General features: G+C 36.6%; 1 protein-coding gene across 1 annotated transcript; it reads left to right on the top strand.

Moving 5' to 3' along the window:
* Positions 1-73: 73 nt before the first annotated feature.
* Positions 74-21,264, top strand: NUP37 (nucleoporin 37). Its single transcript, XM_005527885.3, has 10 exons — positions 74-171; positions 1,679-1,890; positions 3,599-3,723; positions 5,079-5,151; positions 8,742-8,836; positions 16,161-16,251; positions 18,450-18,631; positions 19,553-19,603; positions 20,036-20,129; positions 20,913-21,264. The coding sequence occupies exons 2-10, from the start codon at positions 1,735-1,737 to the stop codon at positions 21,024-21,026; spliced, it is 981 nt and encodes a 326-aa protein (XP_005527942.1). The 5' UTR covers positions 74-171; positions 1,679-1,734; the 3' UTR covers positions 21,027-21,264.
* The last annotated feature ends 162 nt before the right edge of the window (positions 21,265-21,426 follow it).

Here is a 21,426-nt window from a genome sequence, read left to right as displayed (position 1 = left end):
TGGGGCGCGGCGGCCGCGTTCAAATCCGCCGCGCGGCCCAATGGGCGCTGGGCCGCTCCCCCGGAAGCAGCCGCGCCGCTCCGGCGCCGGGGGGCGGGCGCTGCTGGGGAGCCGCGCCGCCGGGCCGGGACCGGGGCCGGGGCCGTGCGGGAAACAACCGGGGCCGCGGAGGTGCGTGTGAAGCCGGGCTGGGCCACCCTCCGCCCCACTGAACCGAGGAACTGAACCCACTGGCTGGGGAGCAGCAGCTGGGCCCTGAAGGGAAAAAGAGGGAGTAGGAGGGCAAAGGATGCGCGTGGATGGGGGGAGGTCACGCGCACCCATGAAGCTCTGTTGCCCTGATCGCGTTTCTTAAAGAAGTGAGGGTAGTAATGCACTTGGTGTTTTCAAGATGGTTTGGTGACGGATGATTCAGGCTGAGAAAGTTGGCGTTCAGCCTGGAGAAGAGAAGCCCGCGTGGAGAGCTCGTAGCACCTTACAGGATCTCAAGTGGCACTACAGGGAAGCCGAAGAAGCATTTTGTCAGAAACTGTAGTGATCGGACGAGGGTACAAACTGAAAGAGGGGAAAGTTTAGTTACACGCGAGGAAGAAATTCTTCGTGGTGAGGATGGTTAGCCACTGGAACAGGTTGCTCGGGGAGGATGTGGGTGCCCCAACTTTGGCGGTGTTCAAAGCCAGGTTGGATGAGGCATTGACAACCTGGTCTAGTGGGAGATAACCCTGCCCATGGCAGCCGGGTTTGGGACTTAAAGATCTTAAAGGTCCATTCCAACCTCTTAACATTCTAAGATTCTATAATGGCTCGTGTTCATGGGAAGCCTTGAAGGAAGAAAACTTTTGGTGGGGTTAAAACTTGCATTTGGCCTTAGGAGCAAAGCTATCCAAGATACATGACGAAAGTATTTATGGTAAAGTATGGTGGTTTGTTGTATGAATTAATAAATAAACAACCAACTGTGGAGAGCCTCTCTGTGTTTGAGTGATGCCTCTGTCAAACCTGGCTGGCTTCCAAGAAAACATTCACTCTGAGGCCTTCAGATCCTTCATACACCAAAATCTGTCGAAGGTCTGAGATTTCAAGCTGGTTTTCCACATGGTGTGTAGGTAAAGGTCTGATTTCCCAAAAAGACATAAACCAATGTCAAATTTGTTCTGGGACTAAAAGGAGTGATTCTGAAATCAATTGTGTATCTTGGCCTCCTGTGTTCTAGCACAGGAACGTGATTTTCATGAAAGCTGGTTGATGCACAGCAGTATTTTCATTTACAGTTTTGCAACCTCAGTTTTAGTTTTTAGTTAGACACACAGTCTGTAAAGAAGTAGATAAGTAAAGAGAATTTGGAGGTAGTGATGTATAGTTTCTTGTTTGGTTGAAAATATTAAAATGTATGTGATTTTTTTTGTATGTGTAGTTACTTGATTTTTTTGTATTGGTGTTGGGTTGCCAAGGGTAGCACAAAATCTGCAGTTATTGCTGAAGTCTGTAGAGACGGTTTTGAATATATGTTAATTTAGTGAATATTTTGATAAACACTGCATCTAATAAGCTGAAGTGCAGCTTTTGTGTTCTTGAACATGTTATAGGAAATTTTGATTTTCTCTGCCACAAAAGCTACATTGTTTATTTATGCAAATGAGCCATCTATGCTTTTTTAAATTTTTGTGTTGAACTGTAGATTTTCATCCTGGAGAAGACATCGCTTCCATGATACCTTGACTTAGTTCACTGAAAATGAAGCAAGATTCTACTAGAAACACTTCTTACACTGTGGATTGTGAAGATTATGTGCATGTGGTAAAATTCAATCCGTTTGACAGTGGAGATTCATGTTCCCTCATTGCTTATGGTGGCAGCAATTACGTGGTTGTTGGGACTTGCAGATTCCAGGTTAGTCTGTGTTATTGTTGTTTTTGTTAGATGCTTCTGAAACTGACTTTGCCAGCACCTCTACTGCAGGAAGACTTTGGTCACTTTCCTGTTTCCTCCTCTCCCTGTGGTAAACAAGGGAGAATTTTACTTGTTTATTACACTAACAAATCTAGGATACTTGGTCTTCAGGAAAATAGATGTATATATACATATATATATATATATATATATATGTATGTATATATGTATATATGTATACATATATATATATATATATATGTATGTATATATGTATATATGTCAAATACACATTGATACATCTGTGCTAATTTTATAGGTATTTATTTCTATGAGCTGTAGAAATACCTAATTTTTTTTCTCCCAGTTGCTTTTATTGGATCTCCCCCACAGACAGTTGGAAACAGTAAAATTTCTTATATTGAAATTATTTAGAGTTATATTGTGAAAAATTTTAAAATGTAAAATATTGAGTATTGTATATTTTTATACTGGATAAAATGTTTTTCATTAGATGGGGTTTTTTGCCTAGATGCTAGACAATCAATTGGAGACAGTTGTTTGGAATTTCTAAGCTTTTTCCCTTCATCTTGCTTCTTTATTATACAATACTATTTTTGTAATTTTTCTATTATAAATAATAGTGTAAGTGGTTTTTTTATTATTATTATTGTTATTCCCCATGGTCTTACTGTTGGAAATTTTCTGAAGAGCACCTAGTGCTAGCCGTAAAAACATACTGACATTTGTGTTGCTCTCTACCTTGTTTCTGGCATCAGCCTTGAAAAGGAAGTGATTAAAACTTTGACAGCCACGGCACAAGGTGTTTTTTCTGTAATTTTCATATCCTCCCTTCCTTTCCACATGGGGAGTCAATGGGTATTTCAGAGTAGGAGAGGAAAATGTTATTCTTTCTTCCTGTGGAGAAGCATTGAAAAACTGTGGGTAATTTAATGCATCCTCAGCTGGGTTCTGCTTGGCCTCTACGTTATGTAGAGGGCATACAGAGAAGTTCTTTACCTTAAAGCAGAATTGTGACACAGAGAAAATTGTGTAGGAATATCATTTGAGGTGCACCATTGGATGTTCTGAAAACTTTTAAAAGCTTTTTAGAGGTCAACTTATTGATGGAGTCCATAATCCCGATTCTTGTTTTATTTTTCCTGTTATCTGGTGTTCTTGCCAGTGGTAAGAGTAAGCAAGCTTGTAATTAGGATTAGATGACAGAGGGCGCCTTTTTATCTCCTGCTGTTTGAAGAGTGATGCTCTGGAAGTGGCATCATTTTTTCATGGTGTAAAAACAACTCAGAGAGAAGACAGTTTAAATTACATGCTTGCTTTTGTTCCCATTGCTTCTTCTTACTGCAGCATGTGCTAAATTGCCATGCTGTTTTAAGTGGCTTTAGTTGTATCTGTGAGGATACTTCTTGTACAGGGAATGAGTTAAGCATCTTCATAGCTCAGTTCCCATTTTTCTGCTTTTTAATGGCCTCTGACTTGAGACTGCAATAATTTAATGTATTTCTAAGTACTTAAATATTTCAAGTTAATGCTTTCTGTATGTTTCAGGTTTTCACTTTGAAGGCGTTATGATCTGAAAAGATCCCAATATGTGTAATTTTGAAAGCCTTTTCATTTCATAGCAATCTGATTTCTTAGAAGTCACCAAGACCTTGTCCTGAATCAGCTAACTGCAATATTTCTATAGGAGGAAGATGCAGAAGTGGAAGGCATGCAGTATAAGACACTAAGAACATTTCACCATGGAATCAGAGTTGATGCCATAGCGTGGAGTCCTGAAACTAGACTTGATGCTATACCTCCCCAGATAAGGTACTTAACAGTAAACAACTACAGGGAATCCTTGTCTCTTACCTGTTTTCCCAAAGTCCTTAATATTGGACTGCTCAAAGTTTATGAGTGAAATCTAGCTCCTTAGAATTACTGAAATCTTCAGTAAAACATTTTTATTCTTATAGCCTTTTTTTGGTGCTCATTTTCTTATTTTTTGTCCTACTTGTATTCCTTGACCTGCTCCCCAGGGAGCAAGCAGTAAATAATATTTTTTTCATTATTTTTATGGACCTCAGACCTAGTTTCTTTCTTTGTACATCTGTGAAGAAGCATTTAAGAGCATTAGTAAATGTGAGATCATTTGCCTGGCCTCCTTTATAAAGCTATTTGTACTGATTGGCATAATATGTGCTGTGTTTCAGTGTAGGTTAGATACTATTTGTGATAGCCTTTGAGGTGTAAATCTGGAAAATCTAGAAAGCTAGTTAGCTATTAAATATGAAACTTCTGAATTAAAATGTACTCACTAGCTTGTTTGATTCTTCAAGATTACCATAGTTGCTTACTGCTCCATTTTTGTACAGTCTTGTTGCTCTGTTGGGAACGGTGAGAAGAATGACACAGACTCTCTTGAGAGTCAAACTGGAGAATTTCTCTCGGTTTACTACTTCAGATCTTTTTTATAGACCAATACGTGAAAGTACAGAAAAGAAAACTCTTATTGGTTAGTAAACTAACACATCACCATCATTGATCAGTGGGGTACACCAGCCCTCGACCTTCTCTTGCAAGAAAACAAGGAACAGTCAAACAGCACCTGCAAGGCTGTTTTCTGTCTCTGAGGATTGTTTTAATTCCTCCTTATGATTTCCCAGGCCACTTTCTCAGGCAAGACTGAGAAAGTTATGTGGCCTGCTATTCCGCAGGCACTATGCTGCCTGCTTCAGAGTTAGCATCCATACAGTCTTTTTGGTTAAAATATGTTGAATAGAGATTAGTTTATGAATTTTATATTTCAGGATTTTAAAACATTGATAATGAGGGTTGTTTTTTGTGCCCTACCACTTAACTTCTTTCATGGAAAGTTGCAGCAGGATATATAAGAGATATTTCAGGTAATTGGTAATTGATCCAGATTTAGCTTTGTAAAATGTTTTGCATTTCTTTCTGTGAATAAGTATTTGCACTTGATGCACACAGTTTTACAGGTAAGCTCCAGTTATAACTCTGCTGGTTGCCAAAGCAGGAAAGATAGATGCTTTTGGTTTTTTTTCAAAATCTGTTTTTTTCTTTGCATCTTACTTTGCCTTTTTTAAATGAAGGAAAACTGATAAAAAGTCAATGATTGCACTGTTGATTAACTGAAGTGCCTTTTTTTTGTCCGTTGAGTACAGGTTTTGTACTGCAGCTTCTGATAGGAAGTTAAGGCTCTTTACTTCTGACTTACAGGACAAGAATGAATTTAAGGTAAGGGCAGCTAATGTGATTTTTAAAAGATTATTTCGTTTTTAGTGAAGTCTAATCTTTAACTACCCTTCTGCTCCATTTGTGACAGATCCTAGATCCATCACCTCTAGAGATAATCACTGTACTGTAAATACTTTTCTGTCTTTCAAGTGGGAATAATTGTAATTACCACCTACATGATCTTCTGATTTCCTTCAAAATTCTTTCTTTGAAACAATGTCTCAGTCCAAGTACTACTGTTAATTAGATGTTTGTGCTATCCAGTTTGAAGTTTTTTTGGTGTGGTCTTAGCTAACAATAAGCAAATTGATAAAAAGAACTGGGGGAGAGTCTTCCTTGGCTTTTACTGCTTTAGAATATGATAATGCCTCTTTTGATGAGAGTGGCTTATTTGGTATAAGGGAGAAAAAAATAGACTTTTATTTTTGGTATGTTAATTTGTATTAGTAAGACAATGAGATTTGTCATACAGAAATTAAGTGAATTGTGGATGTAATTTATGTGGCCATCCTGATAATAGAATGCATAAAGGCAGGGCTTAAGTAGTAAAGATGAATGCTACTAAATGTCTTGAAAGAAAATGTTTTTTATCTTGCTTCATACATGCACATACTTTTAATTTCCTTCTTTCAGTGTTGGCTTCTGACGTGATTTTGCCACTGAGCAGTGGGATAACTGACATAGTCAGCTTGATGGGATTTCTGACAAAATAGTTCTAAAAGTTCTTTATGCTCTTTGCTTGTGAGTTGATGTCTGTCATTCCATATTAAAGTTATCCATTTATATAATACCTGCCAGTTTTGTGAATTTCAGACAGTGGGCTTTAATGTTAAGCTATGTGAATTAAATCTTTCAACTTAGCAGAACGTAAAGTTTCTTTAACATTAGCTAATGTATTGATAATAAGTTGAAATAATGAAACAATGGGATCAGTTTGGTACTACAGACTCTAGAGAGCTAAATTCAACATCTAATTTTTTAATTTATTTTGGATTAATAAGGCCACAAGAGCTAGTGTGGTCAGCAGGAGTAAGGAGGCATTTGTCCCTCTGTACTTGGCACCTTGAATTCTCTGTTCTGTTTTGGGCCACTCAGGACAAGGAAGACATTGAGGTGCTGGAGCATGTCCAGAGAAGGCAGTGGAGCTGGTGAGGGGTCTGGAGCAAAAGTCCTATGAGGAGCAGCTGAGGGAACTGAGGTTGTTCAGCCTGGAGAAAAGGAGGCTTGGGAGGGACCTTACTGCTCTCTACAACCACCTGAAAGGAGGCTGTAGCCAAATTGGGGTCAGTATCCCAGCCAACAAGTGATAGGACAAGAGGCAACAGCCTCAAGTTGTGCCAGAGGAGGTTCAGATTGGATATTAGGAAAAAATTCTTCTGTAAGAGGGTGGTGTAGCATTGGAACAGGCTGCCCAGAGAAATAGTGTGATCACTGTGTTCAAAAACCTTATAGATGTGGTGCTTAGGGACAGACCTGGCAGTGTTAAATTAGTGGTTGGACTCAGTGATCTTAGAGGTCTTTTGCCAACCTTAATGATTCGATGATTGTTTGGTGCATATGCAATACAAATGAGAAGTGTTGGCCCGAATTTAACAGTAAAGCTATTAGATTTGTTTATGCCAGCTCCACCACTGAAATTAACTGTCCAAGAACTTTAGTAAGGATGTACTCTGGCTGTGGAAAAAGTAAAAATATATATTGTTACTGGGTCAGGCTTGGTCTAATGTTAAAAATAATCAGAAAACAGCTAAAAATACATATTTTTACCTATTAGTGAGGAACTCATTAACTAAAAAGAAGGAATGTGGACTAGTGTGTTTATGTCAGTAACAGTTGTGTTTTAAGACTGTCTTCTGGGGTTTTTTGATTTAAAGTGTGGAAAACCCTTTCTGGCAATCATCTTAATTTCTTATATTTGGACAATCATTGTACTCTAGATTTCTTGTCAAGAAAAGTTAACAGCTAACTCTGATTTAAAGCACATGCAAAATCCCAGATGTTCACAAATTCTGGGTGAGCTATGCGGATCTGGCTTTCGGTAAAGTTTGATACAGTGGCTTCTTATTAACAGTTAACTGATACCTCAGACAACCTATTTCAAAACCTGGGGTTAAACTCACGATGAACACATGGAAAATTTTGATCCATTATACAGTGCACACTTGACGCATGGGATCTTCAGGAGAGGTCCAGAACATGGAAACAAGGCTGAGGGAAGTATGTGACTACGTTCAGAATGTAATCTCTGAACATTTTGTCTTTTATAGTAAACAATTGGTACGTGTTGCTTCTGGAGGGATAGACAGAGTAATCTTACTCTGTTTTCCCCATGGAAAAACTGTCTTGATGTAATTATCAAAAAGGAACTTGAAGCACACTTGAGTTTTCCATTACTTTGTCGACACAACTAATCCAAAATTTATGGGTTGGATCAAGCCCAGAGTAAAAAAACAAAAGGTAAAATATGACTGATGGATCTTCATGAAGCCTTTTTCTTCTTTTGAGGTTTTCATTTGGAAATGAATTATGGCTTCCTTGTACTGCTTCAAATTTTGCTTAATAAAAAGCATATTTCATCAGAACTGTAGAAGTAAAATGAAGCAGGATATTTGAATTCTGAATGCTGAAAATTGTCAAAAGACTTGGCATTCTGTCTAAATAGTTTAGCATCATCTTAGAACCTATTAGTTCTAGTATAATCCATTAGGTTTTAATAAAATAATGACTTATTGGAAAAAAATAAGTTGGCTGCTGAAAATGTTTCTGTATTGAATTGATGAGGCATTCTTAAAACTTTTAGAGAGGGGGATTTAGTTCTTGTGCGTGCTTGAGATTTTTTTTTTTATCAGTTCTGCAGTTGTTCTTCAGAATGGCTACATTTAAAGGTGGTGCGTTTTTCTTTCAGAAAACTGTAGAACTTGTTTTCATTCGACCTTGTTTTCCTCTGCAATCTCTTGGTCTCATGCTGTTATCGAGAGGATATTTTTGTCTCATTTTTATGATACCTTGCTGGGCAAAACAAAAGCAGCTGTGCCTTGAGACTTAATCAGTGGGACTGAATAGAAGAGGGTGTAACAGTAACAGATACATCTAGACATGGAAATTTGCCTCACTTAAGATTTTGTGAGATTTCTTTCAAAAACACCATAGATGTATTTAATGAGAGATTCAGAGATCAGAGTTACTTGACAGTAATCAGAGTTCTTTAAGGTAGATAGGTCATGCATTCATTGCCTGATCATTCTCCTCTTCCTTTCTGAGATTTACTATGTTCTACCTTCAAAATTCAGTGGTGGAAAAAAATGATAAAAAGCTCTGGTGTGATTCACTGATTTCTGTCAAGCAAAAGCATCAAACTGACCTCTGTGCTAACTTCAAGGAGTAGTGGGGGGATCTTTTCACCTGCAGTATGAACCTACACATGAATTAGATATTTTAAAGAAATCCAGTTACCAATAAAAACTGGTTTTTGCCTTCTATTAAAATGATAGTTTTATCTTAACACACATCTTTCCATTAGCAGGTCTGTTAAATACATTGGTGAAACAGTCAGCTCTAAGGTAAAAGTATTTCTCTTTTCTGGTTGGCAGACATTTGATGGCCACTCAGATTACATTAATGATCTGGTCTTTGCTCCCAACGAAGGTCAAGAAATTGCAAGTGTAAGTGATGATCACACCTGCAGGTATGCATTTTGTTCAAAACACTGGTGAAAAACTAGTATTGCACTTTTTCTAACTGTGAATGTTTTATATGTCCACTTAAATAAATAAGCATTTATATTTTTATTTTTAGTGTGCCTCCATGGCCCTCTAACAATACTAGTCCACAAGATAAGAAATGGACTATTCTTGTTAACTTAGGTTGTTGGCTGGCTTTTTGTTGTGACGTGTGGGTTGTCTTTTTTTCAAAGCAATATTTTGAACCAGCTAGATTCAAAATTAAGGAAACTTTTGTCTTGGATTTGCATACACTATTTTCCGCCACCTTCTGGGATAGGAATAAAATGAGAATAGGAGAGAGCAGACATGAATTATACAGGCCCTCTCTCTGTATTCTGCCGTCAAGTGTGTCAAGTTTAAAACCAGTATACATATGAGAACTTGTCCACTTACCCAAATTTATTGGCCTTACCAGGAGGTAAGGCCTGAAGACAGCACCATACTAATACAGTAGTACTGGCAGTTAAAAATACCATGATTACAGCTGCTTCTAAGCTAGGTGTTTGGATATTTATAACTGGAAGTAGAAGGGAAACATCGTTTAATGCTTTGAAACATCCTGTATAAAGGTTTTTGATGCAGGAGTTTGCCCTTGTCACCCATCTTCCACTTCTAGTAGTGTGTTTGAATCTATTAAGCTGCTCTTCCTACCCCTCTGGTGCAGTTGGACAGATGAGGAGGGCAGCTTGTAGGCTTATTGTAGGCTTTTCAGGTCAGTGCAATAGAGCAGCAGGAGAGTTGGGAAAACATCATCTTTGACTTTCTTTACTCTGATGAGTAGGCATTTTTTCATAGATGTCTAGACAGTGTTTCCAACAAAATCATTGGGAATGAATAGTAGAAATGTATGACTTACCTGTATCTTTTCCTGATTTATTTCCTCTCCTTGATTTCTTTTTTAAATCCAAATTCAAATTGGGCTTATTCATCAAAAATCTATTTGACTCTGTGGCCTTTTCTTCTTTATTTTATGAAATGCTCAGCTTTCCTGGGATGAAAAAAAAGGTTTAAAAACAAATGTCTAATTGATACTAATTTAAAAGGAAATAAAATTATGTAATTAATATATACTAACAAGATTTCAACTTAGTAACTATGAAAAACATTTTATGCCATAAACCATAAAGTCTTTGGTTAAAAGCCATGGGAAATAAGTAGGTTTTTTTTTGGCTACTTGAGTTCTTATTTTTTCCATTCATGCATGTGGGGCATGAAGACTTTTTCAATTGAATTTAAAGGTTACACTTTCAAAACTAATGGAAAATGCATTCCTTGGGACTTACCAAAATCATTCTTTACTTACTCTGTAATTTGCTTCAGTAGTAATGTAAGAAGAGGAATAATTCTTTTGTCTGTACTGAATTTCAGTCCTGAAATTGTTCTTAGATACAAAATCTGCTAATGCGTTTGCAGTAAAGTTCTAGAACAATTACTACACGTCTTGAATTCCACTTTTAAATCTTAAAAATGTTTTAAAACAACTTTTTAGAATGTACTGGCTGTATACAAGCATGGCTAGGTCCTCCCTGGTTTTCACTCATGAGAAAGTTTAGGTTTAAGTTTATCAGAGACCTCTAAGGAAGTAAGATTTTCATTTTTCATCCACTAAATAGTCTTGCCACAAGCTGCTGCACTGTGATATCTCAGAGAGGGGTTCAGTAATTTTGGTTGGAGGACAGACAGTGTAAGTTGGATACTGGCTATATCCAATGTTCTTAGCTTTAAATTGCTGCTGTGTCGCTCAGGATATCTTGTTATTTCTTGCATGTGGTCTTCATTGGCCTTAGTCTCACGACTCAAAACTTTTTTTCAGCTGTGAAGTAGAACTGCACTAAAGATAATTGCAGTGGTCATCTTTGTTATGATAGCTTTAAGGAATATTTAGTTTAATTCCTTGAAATAATAAGGCATTATACACTTCTTTGAACGTTTGCGTCAAGTGTAGGAATGTATGCATCCCCCTTTGTTAATGAGATCTGTGTGTGTGCAACTCCCTGTGCACCACTCTTCAAAAAAAAAAAAATTACTACTGGCTTTTTCACTGTGTGGAAACACAGTCTAGGAGTCTGCATAGATTCAGATATACAAATCATTTTGTTCTGATACTTAAAGAAGCCAAAAAATTGTGGGAAAAGTTTGGAAAACACCATGAGTTCAACTGACAACCTTCACTGTTGGTGGTTATAGACACTATCTGATGTTTCTGGAATTACTTAATGCAAAATGCCATCCTGTCAAAACCCACTAATCTCATATCCATGCTAAAAATAAACCTCTTGACTGTCAAAAGGTTAATTCAGTCTGATTAATAATCACCTCATACTCCCTCCTTGTGTGGAACTGAAAGGTTACTGACAGTGTCAGACTCTTAAAAATACCAGCATGGCAATTTCTTCTGGTCATTGAGTGCTGGAATGGCTTGTATTTTAAAATGCTGAGACTCATCCATCCCTTTCTCTCCCTCACTCTCTCTTTTTCTTTTAACTATTTATTGAAATACATCCTCTTCATCTCTTTTTGAGTGCAGAAGAATGTATAGCTGAATTATTTTCCATGCTCTCCGTGAGTGTACTTGCCATTTGATTCCATTGTTCTGTTCATTTCCTTAGGCCATGGCTCACATCACTTCATAGAGGACTTTGTGAATTTATCAGTCACTCTGAAGTTCAGCCTTCTTTATTGCACGTAGAATAAATGCCAGTCCATTAGAAGGTTAGTTCTGTTCCCTAAACAGGGATTAGGGGGAAAGGTTTGATGTCACTGAGAGCTAAATTAGCTAGAGTCTTAGGACATATTCTAGTGTTTTATCTAGTTTTAGGGGGGTTTATCTGTAGCATATTTTTTTATATGGTACTTTCATGCCCTACTTATTTGGTGTAGATTTTTCTCTGGACAATATGGAGGAAAGCTAATGGTAACTCCTGGGTTTTTTTGTTTTTTGTTTGTTCTTGTTTTCTTTAATGTATTGCCAGCAAAAGTTGCACTTGAATCTTACCTTGTTTATTCAATAAATATTTCAAACTTCAGGTATATTGAGAAATGCTCATTATCACTTATTTCTGCCTCCAAAACCATACTCTCTTTGCATCTTCCCATTCCTAGTGCAGTCAGGTATGGATTTCTGTCAAAATTTTTATGAAAGTTATCTAATTCCACATTGTTCTTGCTTCATCTGTTTGTATGATTGGATTTTCTAGTGTCCTTTCATATAAGAAATGTCATACCAAAATATTAATTCTTTCTGAGGTATGCTGGTTACATTTTATCAAGCTAGTTGTGCATTTTAATTTATGAAAAGAAAGAAGTCTTGATTTTTTTTTTTTCAGAGTCCAGTCTTTGAATTTGCACACTTGTATGCATCCCTGTATGTCCCCCAAATGTAGTTTTATACAATTCTGTATTGTATACACATTGTACAGCCACGATGCAATTATTAACCAACTGGTGTTGGACAGTGCAAGAATTAACTGGTCTCCTGTCAACTTAAAAAAAAAAACAAAAAAACAACCAAACTTTCTGGATGAAATGTTTGGAACATTTTTTTCAGTCTGGTCTTAATAAACTTTTAGTTAGGAAGTCTTCAAAATATGAGGATGATGTTGTAATTTCCTTTGTGACACATTATGGTTTATGTTAAGAGTCATACAGTCCTAGAATGTAATCTAGCCTATAAATTGTTTTTAAATATAAATCATTGCATTAGATTTGTTTAGAACTTTTATATATTAGAAAGCCATCAGTAGAATTTGTAGTTGAGTTTCTCAGTAGCAGTGATACTGCAGAAGCATTTAGTTTTATATCTACACTGGGGGCAATAAGCTGATAGCTCTTAACAGCCATTTTTTGCTTTGATTGAAAGGACAGAGCTGAAACTTCACATTTTTTTCAAAAATACTGCGTGGTCTCTGGTTTTGCATTAGATAACTTTAAAGGTATTTCAGTAGTAGTAGTAGAAATGTGTATTTCTGGACTCAGTTTTGAGTGTGCATGGCCTGAAATGTGTATAAGTGAAGTGGAGATACTGCACTGTGTCTCCTGCCTCTACCAACACTGCAGGGTATAATTGCAGCCCAGAGTTAGCACTGAGGAATAGATCAATTCTTGCATAAGCAAGTAGATATTACAAGAAGCTAGAGATAACATGTTTTTTAATGCCAAGATCTGAAATACTATAATTGCTAATTCTTTAGGAACAACATAATTTCCTTCAATCACCAAAAGAAAATGGTGAACATGGGTCAGCTTTCTGAATGAATATTTCTACATTTCCTCTGTGAAAAGACTTCATAAAAGATTCTTTGTCAGTAAAATAAAATTAATTACTTGAATATTACAACTTTCTCTTCTTCTGACCAGATAGAGGAATTTCTGCAGTTCCACTTCAGCCTTTTGTGTCCTGCCTAGTACCCTCCAGATCTGTGATAGCCAAATCAATATGGAGTTGGCAGTAGACCTTAAAGAAAGCCAGTGTTGGTTGTATTCTCTTCAGTATTTCCTAATCTCTGCACTTTCATGTTCCTTTTCTCAGATCTTCTCCTCACTCCTTGTGCTCAGTGAGGAGCAACTTCATTCTGCCTTTGTGTGATCTCAGGAGCAGGAATCTTGCCCTTCTCCATAGTCCTCTAGGCTTTTCAAGAGTGATAGGATCTTACTCACACATGGAATGTGTCTGATGGAGATATAAAGAAATGTATTAGATAGTAAAAAAACCCCAGCAAAGCCATGTTGGACATGAGTAATCTCTGAGTAATGGATCAAGTATAGTTGATCATGCTTTTTGGTTGAGAATCAGATGTCAAGGTTTGTTCTAGCACCCACCCACTCACTAAAATTGTTTGAAATCTTTTGTTGGAAGAATTCCCATTTTTTGCTCTGTCTTTTGGGGATTTGAGAAATACCTGAAGATTACAATCTGGTTTAGTTCTTTAACTACTGAAAATGATGATTTTTATACAGTTAGCAGTTGGTTCTGCTAGTTAGAATTATTCATAATTCAGAAAATTAGAAGATAAAATAAGGATCATCTGCATTGCCATAAGCTCGTTGACAAGTCTATTCCACGATGTTTGGTGGGAAGAGAAGGAGAAGTACAAGAGTGGAACATTGCAGGGTTACAAAAGATAAGGATGTTTGGAGAAAAATAAGCAGTATTTTACTTTGGTATAAAATGATGGGGTTATTAGTAAAGTTTCAAGATGTTTGAATGGAAGACAAAATCCTCAGTCCTTTTGGATTGATTTACATTATAGGAATGTGGACAAAATGGGGGAGGAAGCATCTGTAGCTGATTTGGTTACGATTACTGAGTAGTTAACTTACTGAAAATCAGCTTGACTAAATTTTTGGGGTTTGCACATATTTTACTTGGGTTTTTCGCAAAGAAATATTGAAAGGAGTTAATTGAACATATGTAATTGTATAGATATGATGCATTCATACAAGGATCTATCTTGATATGTATTGCCTGGTTTGTATTTTGGGTGTTGTGGGTTTTTTTCCCCAAAACTAAATTATATCATCTTTGGTATCAATAAAGAAAATAAAAAAGAGGCTTTTATCCCTTTTCCTCCACATACTGTTTGTTACTAACAGTCCTGCCATTCTTACAAAGTAAAAAATACAAATTTGGTAACTTTATAAATAACAAAGTTATGGCGGTAAAAAGCATAAATTTCTGTCTCAACACCTAATAACATCACTCATTTCAGGGAAGGAAACATAATGGCATATTCCTTTTGCCAAAATGATTCACCGTCTTCTGTTGTATCATAATTTTCTCCCTGCACAGTAAATACACATGGGAAGTGTTGATTTGACTTGGACAAATCTACAAGGCAAAATTTTTGGCAGTAGAAGAAAGTATTGTATGTTTCTAAATTACCTAATCAAGTAGATATTTCATTTTTTAAACACTTGTCAGGTTTTTGTTTTGACTTTTTTTAGTAAGGACACTGATTCTTCAAGATTAGAGACCCTGTGTTTTCTATGGGGAGAACAAATATTTGATCTATTGTGGTTTGGCATAAGAAAACAACATTGTTCATTAAATATATTTACTTTATTCCCATATATTTTGTCTAGACTTATGATGTATTAGTTAAGAGTTTTTTTAAAACTCTTAAATATAAGGCTCTAAGCACCCTGGTGAGATATAAACTGAAAAAGTCTGAAGGAAGTCAGCAAAAATCCTCTAGAATAAACAATAATAGTATGTAGTCACTCATGTAGCTCAAAAGACTAGGCAGAACACTGCTTTAAAAATTGGCTGTTGCTCAAGTTTTGCATGTCAGAGAGGAGGGATATATGTGTATGCTTCAGTGTCCAAATGCATATAAATAGTATGTGGTTCAGATTGACATTCACAACTGTGATGTCTTTGTTCTACAACTGAGTTACAGATTTTGTAGGAGAAGAGGGAGTTGAGCAGTGTCTGTGAGGTAAAATAGGCTCAGTTTTGGTTTTGTTGCATTTTAGAAACAAAGTAGCTCCATGGCTTATTTAAAACTCATATTGAACACATCCAAAGAAAATTCACCCATCACCTAACTTAGTTTTGGTGTTTCAGCATGCACTTTCCTGTCAATCCATATTGACCAAATCCTGTTGATTTTTAAATTTTTTATAGCTGCCAGATATATACTGTCAGTGTTTGTAAAGGAAAAGGTTAAACTGGCACATGCGATTTATCTGTTGAAAGCTCTCCAAGACCCGTTTTTGGCTAGTGTTACCTCTGCCATAGATTCTTCTGTTTGCCTTAGCTTCATTTCTGGTTTACTTATATTTCCATTACTCAACCTTGTCTTACCAGGAAATACTGGAAACTCTTACATTAGGCAGCCAAAATACTTCAGTAAAGGGTCTTGCCCTTTACGTGGCAACATGGATGATTGAAGTTGTTTGGTACCTCACTTTAGGTTCCTTGTATCATCTGATCAACAGTGGCTTTCCTGCTTTGTACTGTCTCACTGCCATTTATGGTATAGTACAAAGGCTGTAGTGTTCCCTTATGAAAAAATGGGAACATCTCACTAAAATTTCATTTCTAGAGAACTAAAATGTCAAATTATTTGAATAGTTAAGCAGAGGCTCTGCCTAGCTCATCAGTGTTAAAATACATTATCTGCAGCACTGGCCACTTTCACTGACCTTCAAATGGTACAGCATGAACACTATTTCATTTGGTCACTTCCTCTGTGAATGTAATGAGTCACTGAAAGTTAATGTATTTGCAGTCAAATGGCAATAGTTTAGTACTTTACTTCTTTTTTTTCTTTCTTTTCTCCCCAGGGTCTGGGATTTGGAAGGAAATGAGAAAGCCCATTTTGTTTTACGTTCTCCTGGAATGAGTGTTTGCTGGCATCCTGAGGAGGCTTTTAAGGTTGTGTTTTTCAGCTTTTCTCCCTCACTACCTTTAAAATAACAGGAGAGGGGACACACATAAAGTGTGAATCTTTTATGCTGTAGTAACATTGAAGTTTGAGGACCTAGTTTACACTGTAAACTGGATATTGGTTGGATCTGCTAATGTGAAGTGACTGTAAATGAATTCTCATTACCATTCTTGTGTCTTTTTATCCTCAGTCCCTTACTCCTCCCATCAGAAAAATTCCTTCTTGATTATGTACATCAGTTGTTGATAACTATTCTGCTGATTGAATTTTAACTGACAGTTACCAGAGAAGAGCTCAAGTTTTTCTCAGTCATGGTAACACCAATAATACAGACTCTTTATAGAACATGCCAAGCTTTGAAAAGTATCTCTTTGAAGTTAACAAGGGACTTTTTTGTTGTTGTTCTTGCATGTATGAAATATGTTCTGAAAAATCACATCAATAGACTGTGATTTTATACTTATCTTGTTATTGTACTGGGGAGGATTAATCAGCTGGTATGTACCCAAATATCCAGCTTCATTAATGGTCTAGTCCCTGCAGTCTTGGATTTATTATTCCTGTTGTGCCTATCAATAACTGCCTTGAGCGGCTACAAATGGTTATTTGGGTTACCACAAAAACACATACTTAAAACAGAGAAAAGCAGTCAAATAAGATATCAAAACATTTACACAGCAGTAGGGAAGGAGGATCTCTAATTTCATCACACTTTCCATCAGTACCAATATCCATCCTTACTAAGAATGGAAACTGTTAACTAGGAAAACTGTTGATTCAGGTGGCATCAGAATTAATGGGTTAGCTGCTGTTTGCTACTGGGCAACTTTGTTAGCACAACAAAATTAATAAGATTTTCCCAAAAATACTGCAATAGTATGCCAGTCTTAGATACTACTAGCATGTTTTTTTCTTTGACCATTATCAAAGACAGGCACAGGGTTTGGTTTGGGTTTTTTTTAGGGTTTTTTTGGGATTTTTTTGTTTGTTTTGTTTTATTTTGTTTTTTAAAAGAAAAGCCCATTCCAAAAGCTCATAAAACTTGATAGACTTAGTTCTTGCTGAAAAGCCTATTGCAGGTCAAAATGCTTACTGCACCATGACCTTTAATTTGCAGGAAAGCATCTCTTGGTGACTGTTCTGTTTTTCCAAAGAGACCAGTACTACTGGAGTATTTTTTTATGCTTCTCTGCCTTTCTTAGTTATTGTTCATGATTATATGAAAGCCATTTCTCTTCATGAAGAAAAATCTCATTTCATCCTTTGGGCATTGGAATGGGTTGCCCAAAGAAGTTGTGAAGGCTCACTCCTTGAAGTGATCAAGACCAGGTTGGATGGAGCCCTGAGCAATCTGGCCTAGTGGAGAGTGTTCCAGCTCATGGCAGAGGACTGCAAGTAGAGGATTTTTAAGTTCACTTCCAACCCAATCCTTCTATAATTCTATAATTTAATCAGGGAGCTATTTCTATAATACTTAAAAAACAACTGCTTAAGTATATTACTGTAATGAAAAATGCTTAGATAAAATCTGTTGCAAACTGTTACAGGATGAAATAAGAGACATTATATAAAATCAGTAAGCGATTCTACTGATTCTACAGCTACACTAATTAATACTTTGCTTAGAATGATAGAATCATTTAGGTTGGAAAAGACCTCTAAGATCCTCAAGTCCAACCTTTGAACACCATTATATCAACTAAACCATAGCACTTAGTGCCATGTACAGTCATTTCTTGAACACCTCCAGGGATGGTGACTCCACTACTTCCCTGGGCAGCCTGTTCCAGTGCTTGACAACCCTTTCTTTTTACAGCACTGTGTACTCAGAACAGAAGCTATTGAATATTAAAATAATGACTTTTTGCTGTATAAAAGCACAGTGGTTGTGAACTAGTGTTTCTAACCACCAGAATTATACACATAGATGTCTATATATATACATATATATATATAAATAATGTAATTGTGTATAACAGTGTAACAGTAGTATAGATTAAAGTGTTTTTTATTTATTGGTTAAAGAGTGTCCAGGAGAAAGTTTTCTGGTATGAAATGAAAAACTGCACTTCATTTAGTATTATTAATATTTGTTTGAATGTATTCCAGGCTTTCTATAGAGTAGAAAAAATTTAATTTCCATTACATGCTAAGTTTACCACATTCTATGAATTTCTTTTAACAGCTGATGGTGGCAGAGAAGAATGGGACAATACGATTCTATGACCTGATTACACAGCAGGCCATTCTTTCCCTGGAGTGTGAACAAGCACCACTGATGTCAGCAGACTGGTGTTTAAAAAATCCCCTTAAAATTGGAGCAGTTGCTGGAAGTGATTGGCTGATCTGGGATATCACTCGCTCCAGGTATTTTTATACCCATTGCATAGGTTTCTTTATTCTCTTCCTAATCAGTACATGAGGAAGTGCAGGTATTTGGCTAAGAGAGCATGGCAGTCACAGAATCACAAATGCGTCAGGTTGGAAGGGACCACAGTGTGTCAGCAGGTCCAACCTCCCTTTTCAAGCAGGGTCATTCTAGAGCACAAGGCACAGGATTGTGAGTATCTCCAGGGAGGGAGATACTCCACATCCTCTCTGGGCAACCTCTTCCAGTGCCTGGTCACTTGCAGAGTGAAGAAGGTCTTCCTCCTAATCAGGTGGAACTTCCTGTGCATCACTTTGTGCCCATTGCCTCTCATCCTATTGCTTGCAGCACGGAACAGAGTCTGGCTCCGTTCCCTTGACACCCTCCTTCAGATACTGATGGACATTGGTGAGGTCTCTCAGTCACCTCTTCTCAAGGCTGAACAGGCCCAACTTCCCCAGCCTTTCCTTGTAAGAGATGCTCCAGCCCCTTAATCATCTTTGTAGGCCCAATGCATAAGCTAAATAAATGAAAATTATCAGGAATTACGATATTGATACAGACCACTCCATGGTATTCTTTGTTTCATCTTTATCAATGTTTTCTGTTAAAATTATAACATTGTCTGCCTTTTTGTTCATTTGAGAATAGCATTTCACATCTGTTCACCTCTCACTGTATGTGTTTGTTAAAATTTCATTCCAAGTCATAAATAGGTAACTATTGATCCATAATAAACTGGAGAACTACTTCAGTTTTCCTACCCTAAATTGAGGTTAAAGCTGCAGGAATGCTCTGGTTTTCCCTCAACTGCTTCACAGAGAGTAGACAATGTGTCCCCTTCACTGTACTTTTGGTATTTATAGTATGAGCTGTAGTTATTTGCAGAACAGTTTTTTTACCCTGAATGTTTGTTTTAGTTATCCACAGGATAAGAGACCTGTCCATGTTGATCGAGCCAGATTATTCAGGTATAAATATTGTCTCAATTTTGATTTATCTATTTAAATCTATTTATCTATTGAAATCTATGTCTATGCCAACAGTTGTGAGTTTAGTAACCTGGTTGTGTCTCACTTAAGTCATTTTTAGGGGGACTGGGTCTATAAACTTTGTGAAATTTGTGAATGACCCACATTTAGTATATATGTGTAGCATTCATGTGGTATTTTTTTTGTTTTATAACACCGTGCATGCGGGGCTGTGGTACGGAATAATTTACAAGCTAATTCACTAAATCTGTTTTCTCTGCTGTTAGTAAAATATGTAACATCTTCACATGTTTAGTTAGTCCCAAGGGGGAGAGCTCCACTTTGTCGTGCATACTGCACTTCTGCTGGTATGACAGGGGTATTTGGAAAGTACATTAATTTTATTCATAAGTGGATTCATTTTATTCATAGGTGGTCCCGAGTGAATGAAAATCTATTTGCAACGACTGGATATCCAGGAAAGACAACTACTCAATTACTGGTTCATCATTTAGGACATCCCCAGGTAAATTTTTGACTGGAGTTGCATCTGTTCTCCTCCAATCAGACTCATTTTACTTAAAAGCTACAATTAAAAACTAGCCCAAACCATCCAGCACTGCTGCTTGGTGCACCTATTTTTTTAATTCTTTTTTTGTTTTGTGGCATTCAGACTAAGGAAAAAAAATTGGTGCACACTTAAACTGGTATTTCAAAAGCTGCTTGATCTATATGTTTTAGTTTGCTTTGCCATATCAGTTCTAAGGGGAAGAAAAACACCTTTACCTGATATTTAATAAATCTGGAAATATTTCTAGTTCTAAGGAGGCTAAAAACACCTAGTGTTGTATTTTTCTGGTTTTAACTAATTATATTTTAAATCCTGAAAGAAAATGCAAAGCATAGAAAATATTTTGGTTTTGCTGGAGTCAGTATATATTTGTAATGTTTACATTACCTCCAAACATATTAGTTATGAGTACATTGAAATAACAGAAGTAATTTCATTTAAAAAGGTTTCTGACATCATGCCTTTATAGTAATAGTGTTTATAGTAATGTAAAGAGTTGAAATTATTTGTTATTATGGAATATTTTCCTGTATGTTACATGTAGTAAGCAGCTACTGGAACTATGTAGCAGAGAATCACATTTTTCAGTAGAATTTCTGCAGTATTTTAACTATATTTATTAAGGAGCATTTAATCTGTGGTGTTTATTTGTCTGTGCAACTTGGTGTCTGCAGTATAGAAATCATTTTAAGGGAAGTTGTATTGATATTTTTCTCTCTCTCTCTCTGTTTTTTAAAGCCCATTCTTAGTGGAACTGCAGCTGTAGGATCTGGTTTGACATGGCACAGAACTCTTCCGTTATGTGCAGTTGGAGGAGACCATAAAATTTTCTTTTGGGTTACTGAAATGTAAAATAAGCATTTGCCTTCAGTATGAAACTTGACAGTATAATGCCTTTTTTCTAGTAAAATGAAGAAATTTACTCTTTGTAATGGTTTTCACTTGGACAACAGAGAAAAGAAGCAAGCAAGATACAAATCATTTGTGTTTGATTTTTAGCTTGCAAGTACAAGAGCTTTTGTAAAATTAACTATCATACATCTGGTTCTTGGTTATTTCTATTAAAATAAAATGTACTTTTTAAACATTGTATGTTGCGTGAAATGAATTTTGAGGGGTTTTTAAAGAGATTTTGTGTCCTAGCATCTCAGTCTAATAATCTCCCTCAGTTAACACAGCTCAAATAACTGAAATTTTGTAGAGTACCTACAGAAAGAACACCTCTCTATATTCACTTTCCCAGCCATGATTG

Source organism: Pseudopodoces humilis, chromosome 5 (genome assembly GCF_049639895.1).
Source record: "Pseudopodoces humilis isolate 2021_Gansu_Grassland_sample_001 chromosome 5, ASM4963989v1, whole genome shotgun sequence".
Taxonomy (NCBI): domain Eukaryota; kingdom Metazoa; phylum Chordata; class Aves; order Passeriformes; family Paridae; genus Pseudopodoces; species Pseudopodoces humilis.
Note: the sequence above shows the minus strand (reverse complement) of the source record. Positions and strands in the feature narration are given on the sequence as shown.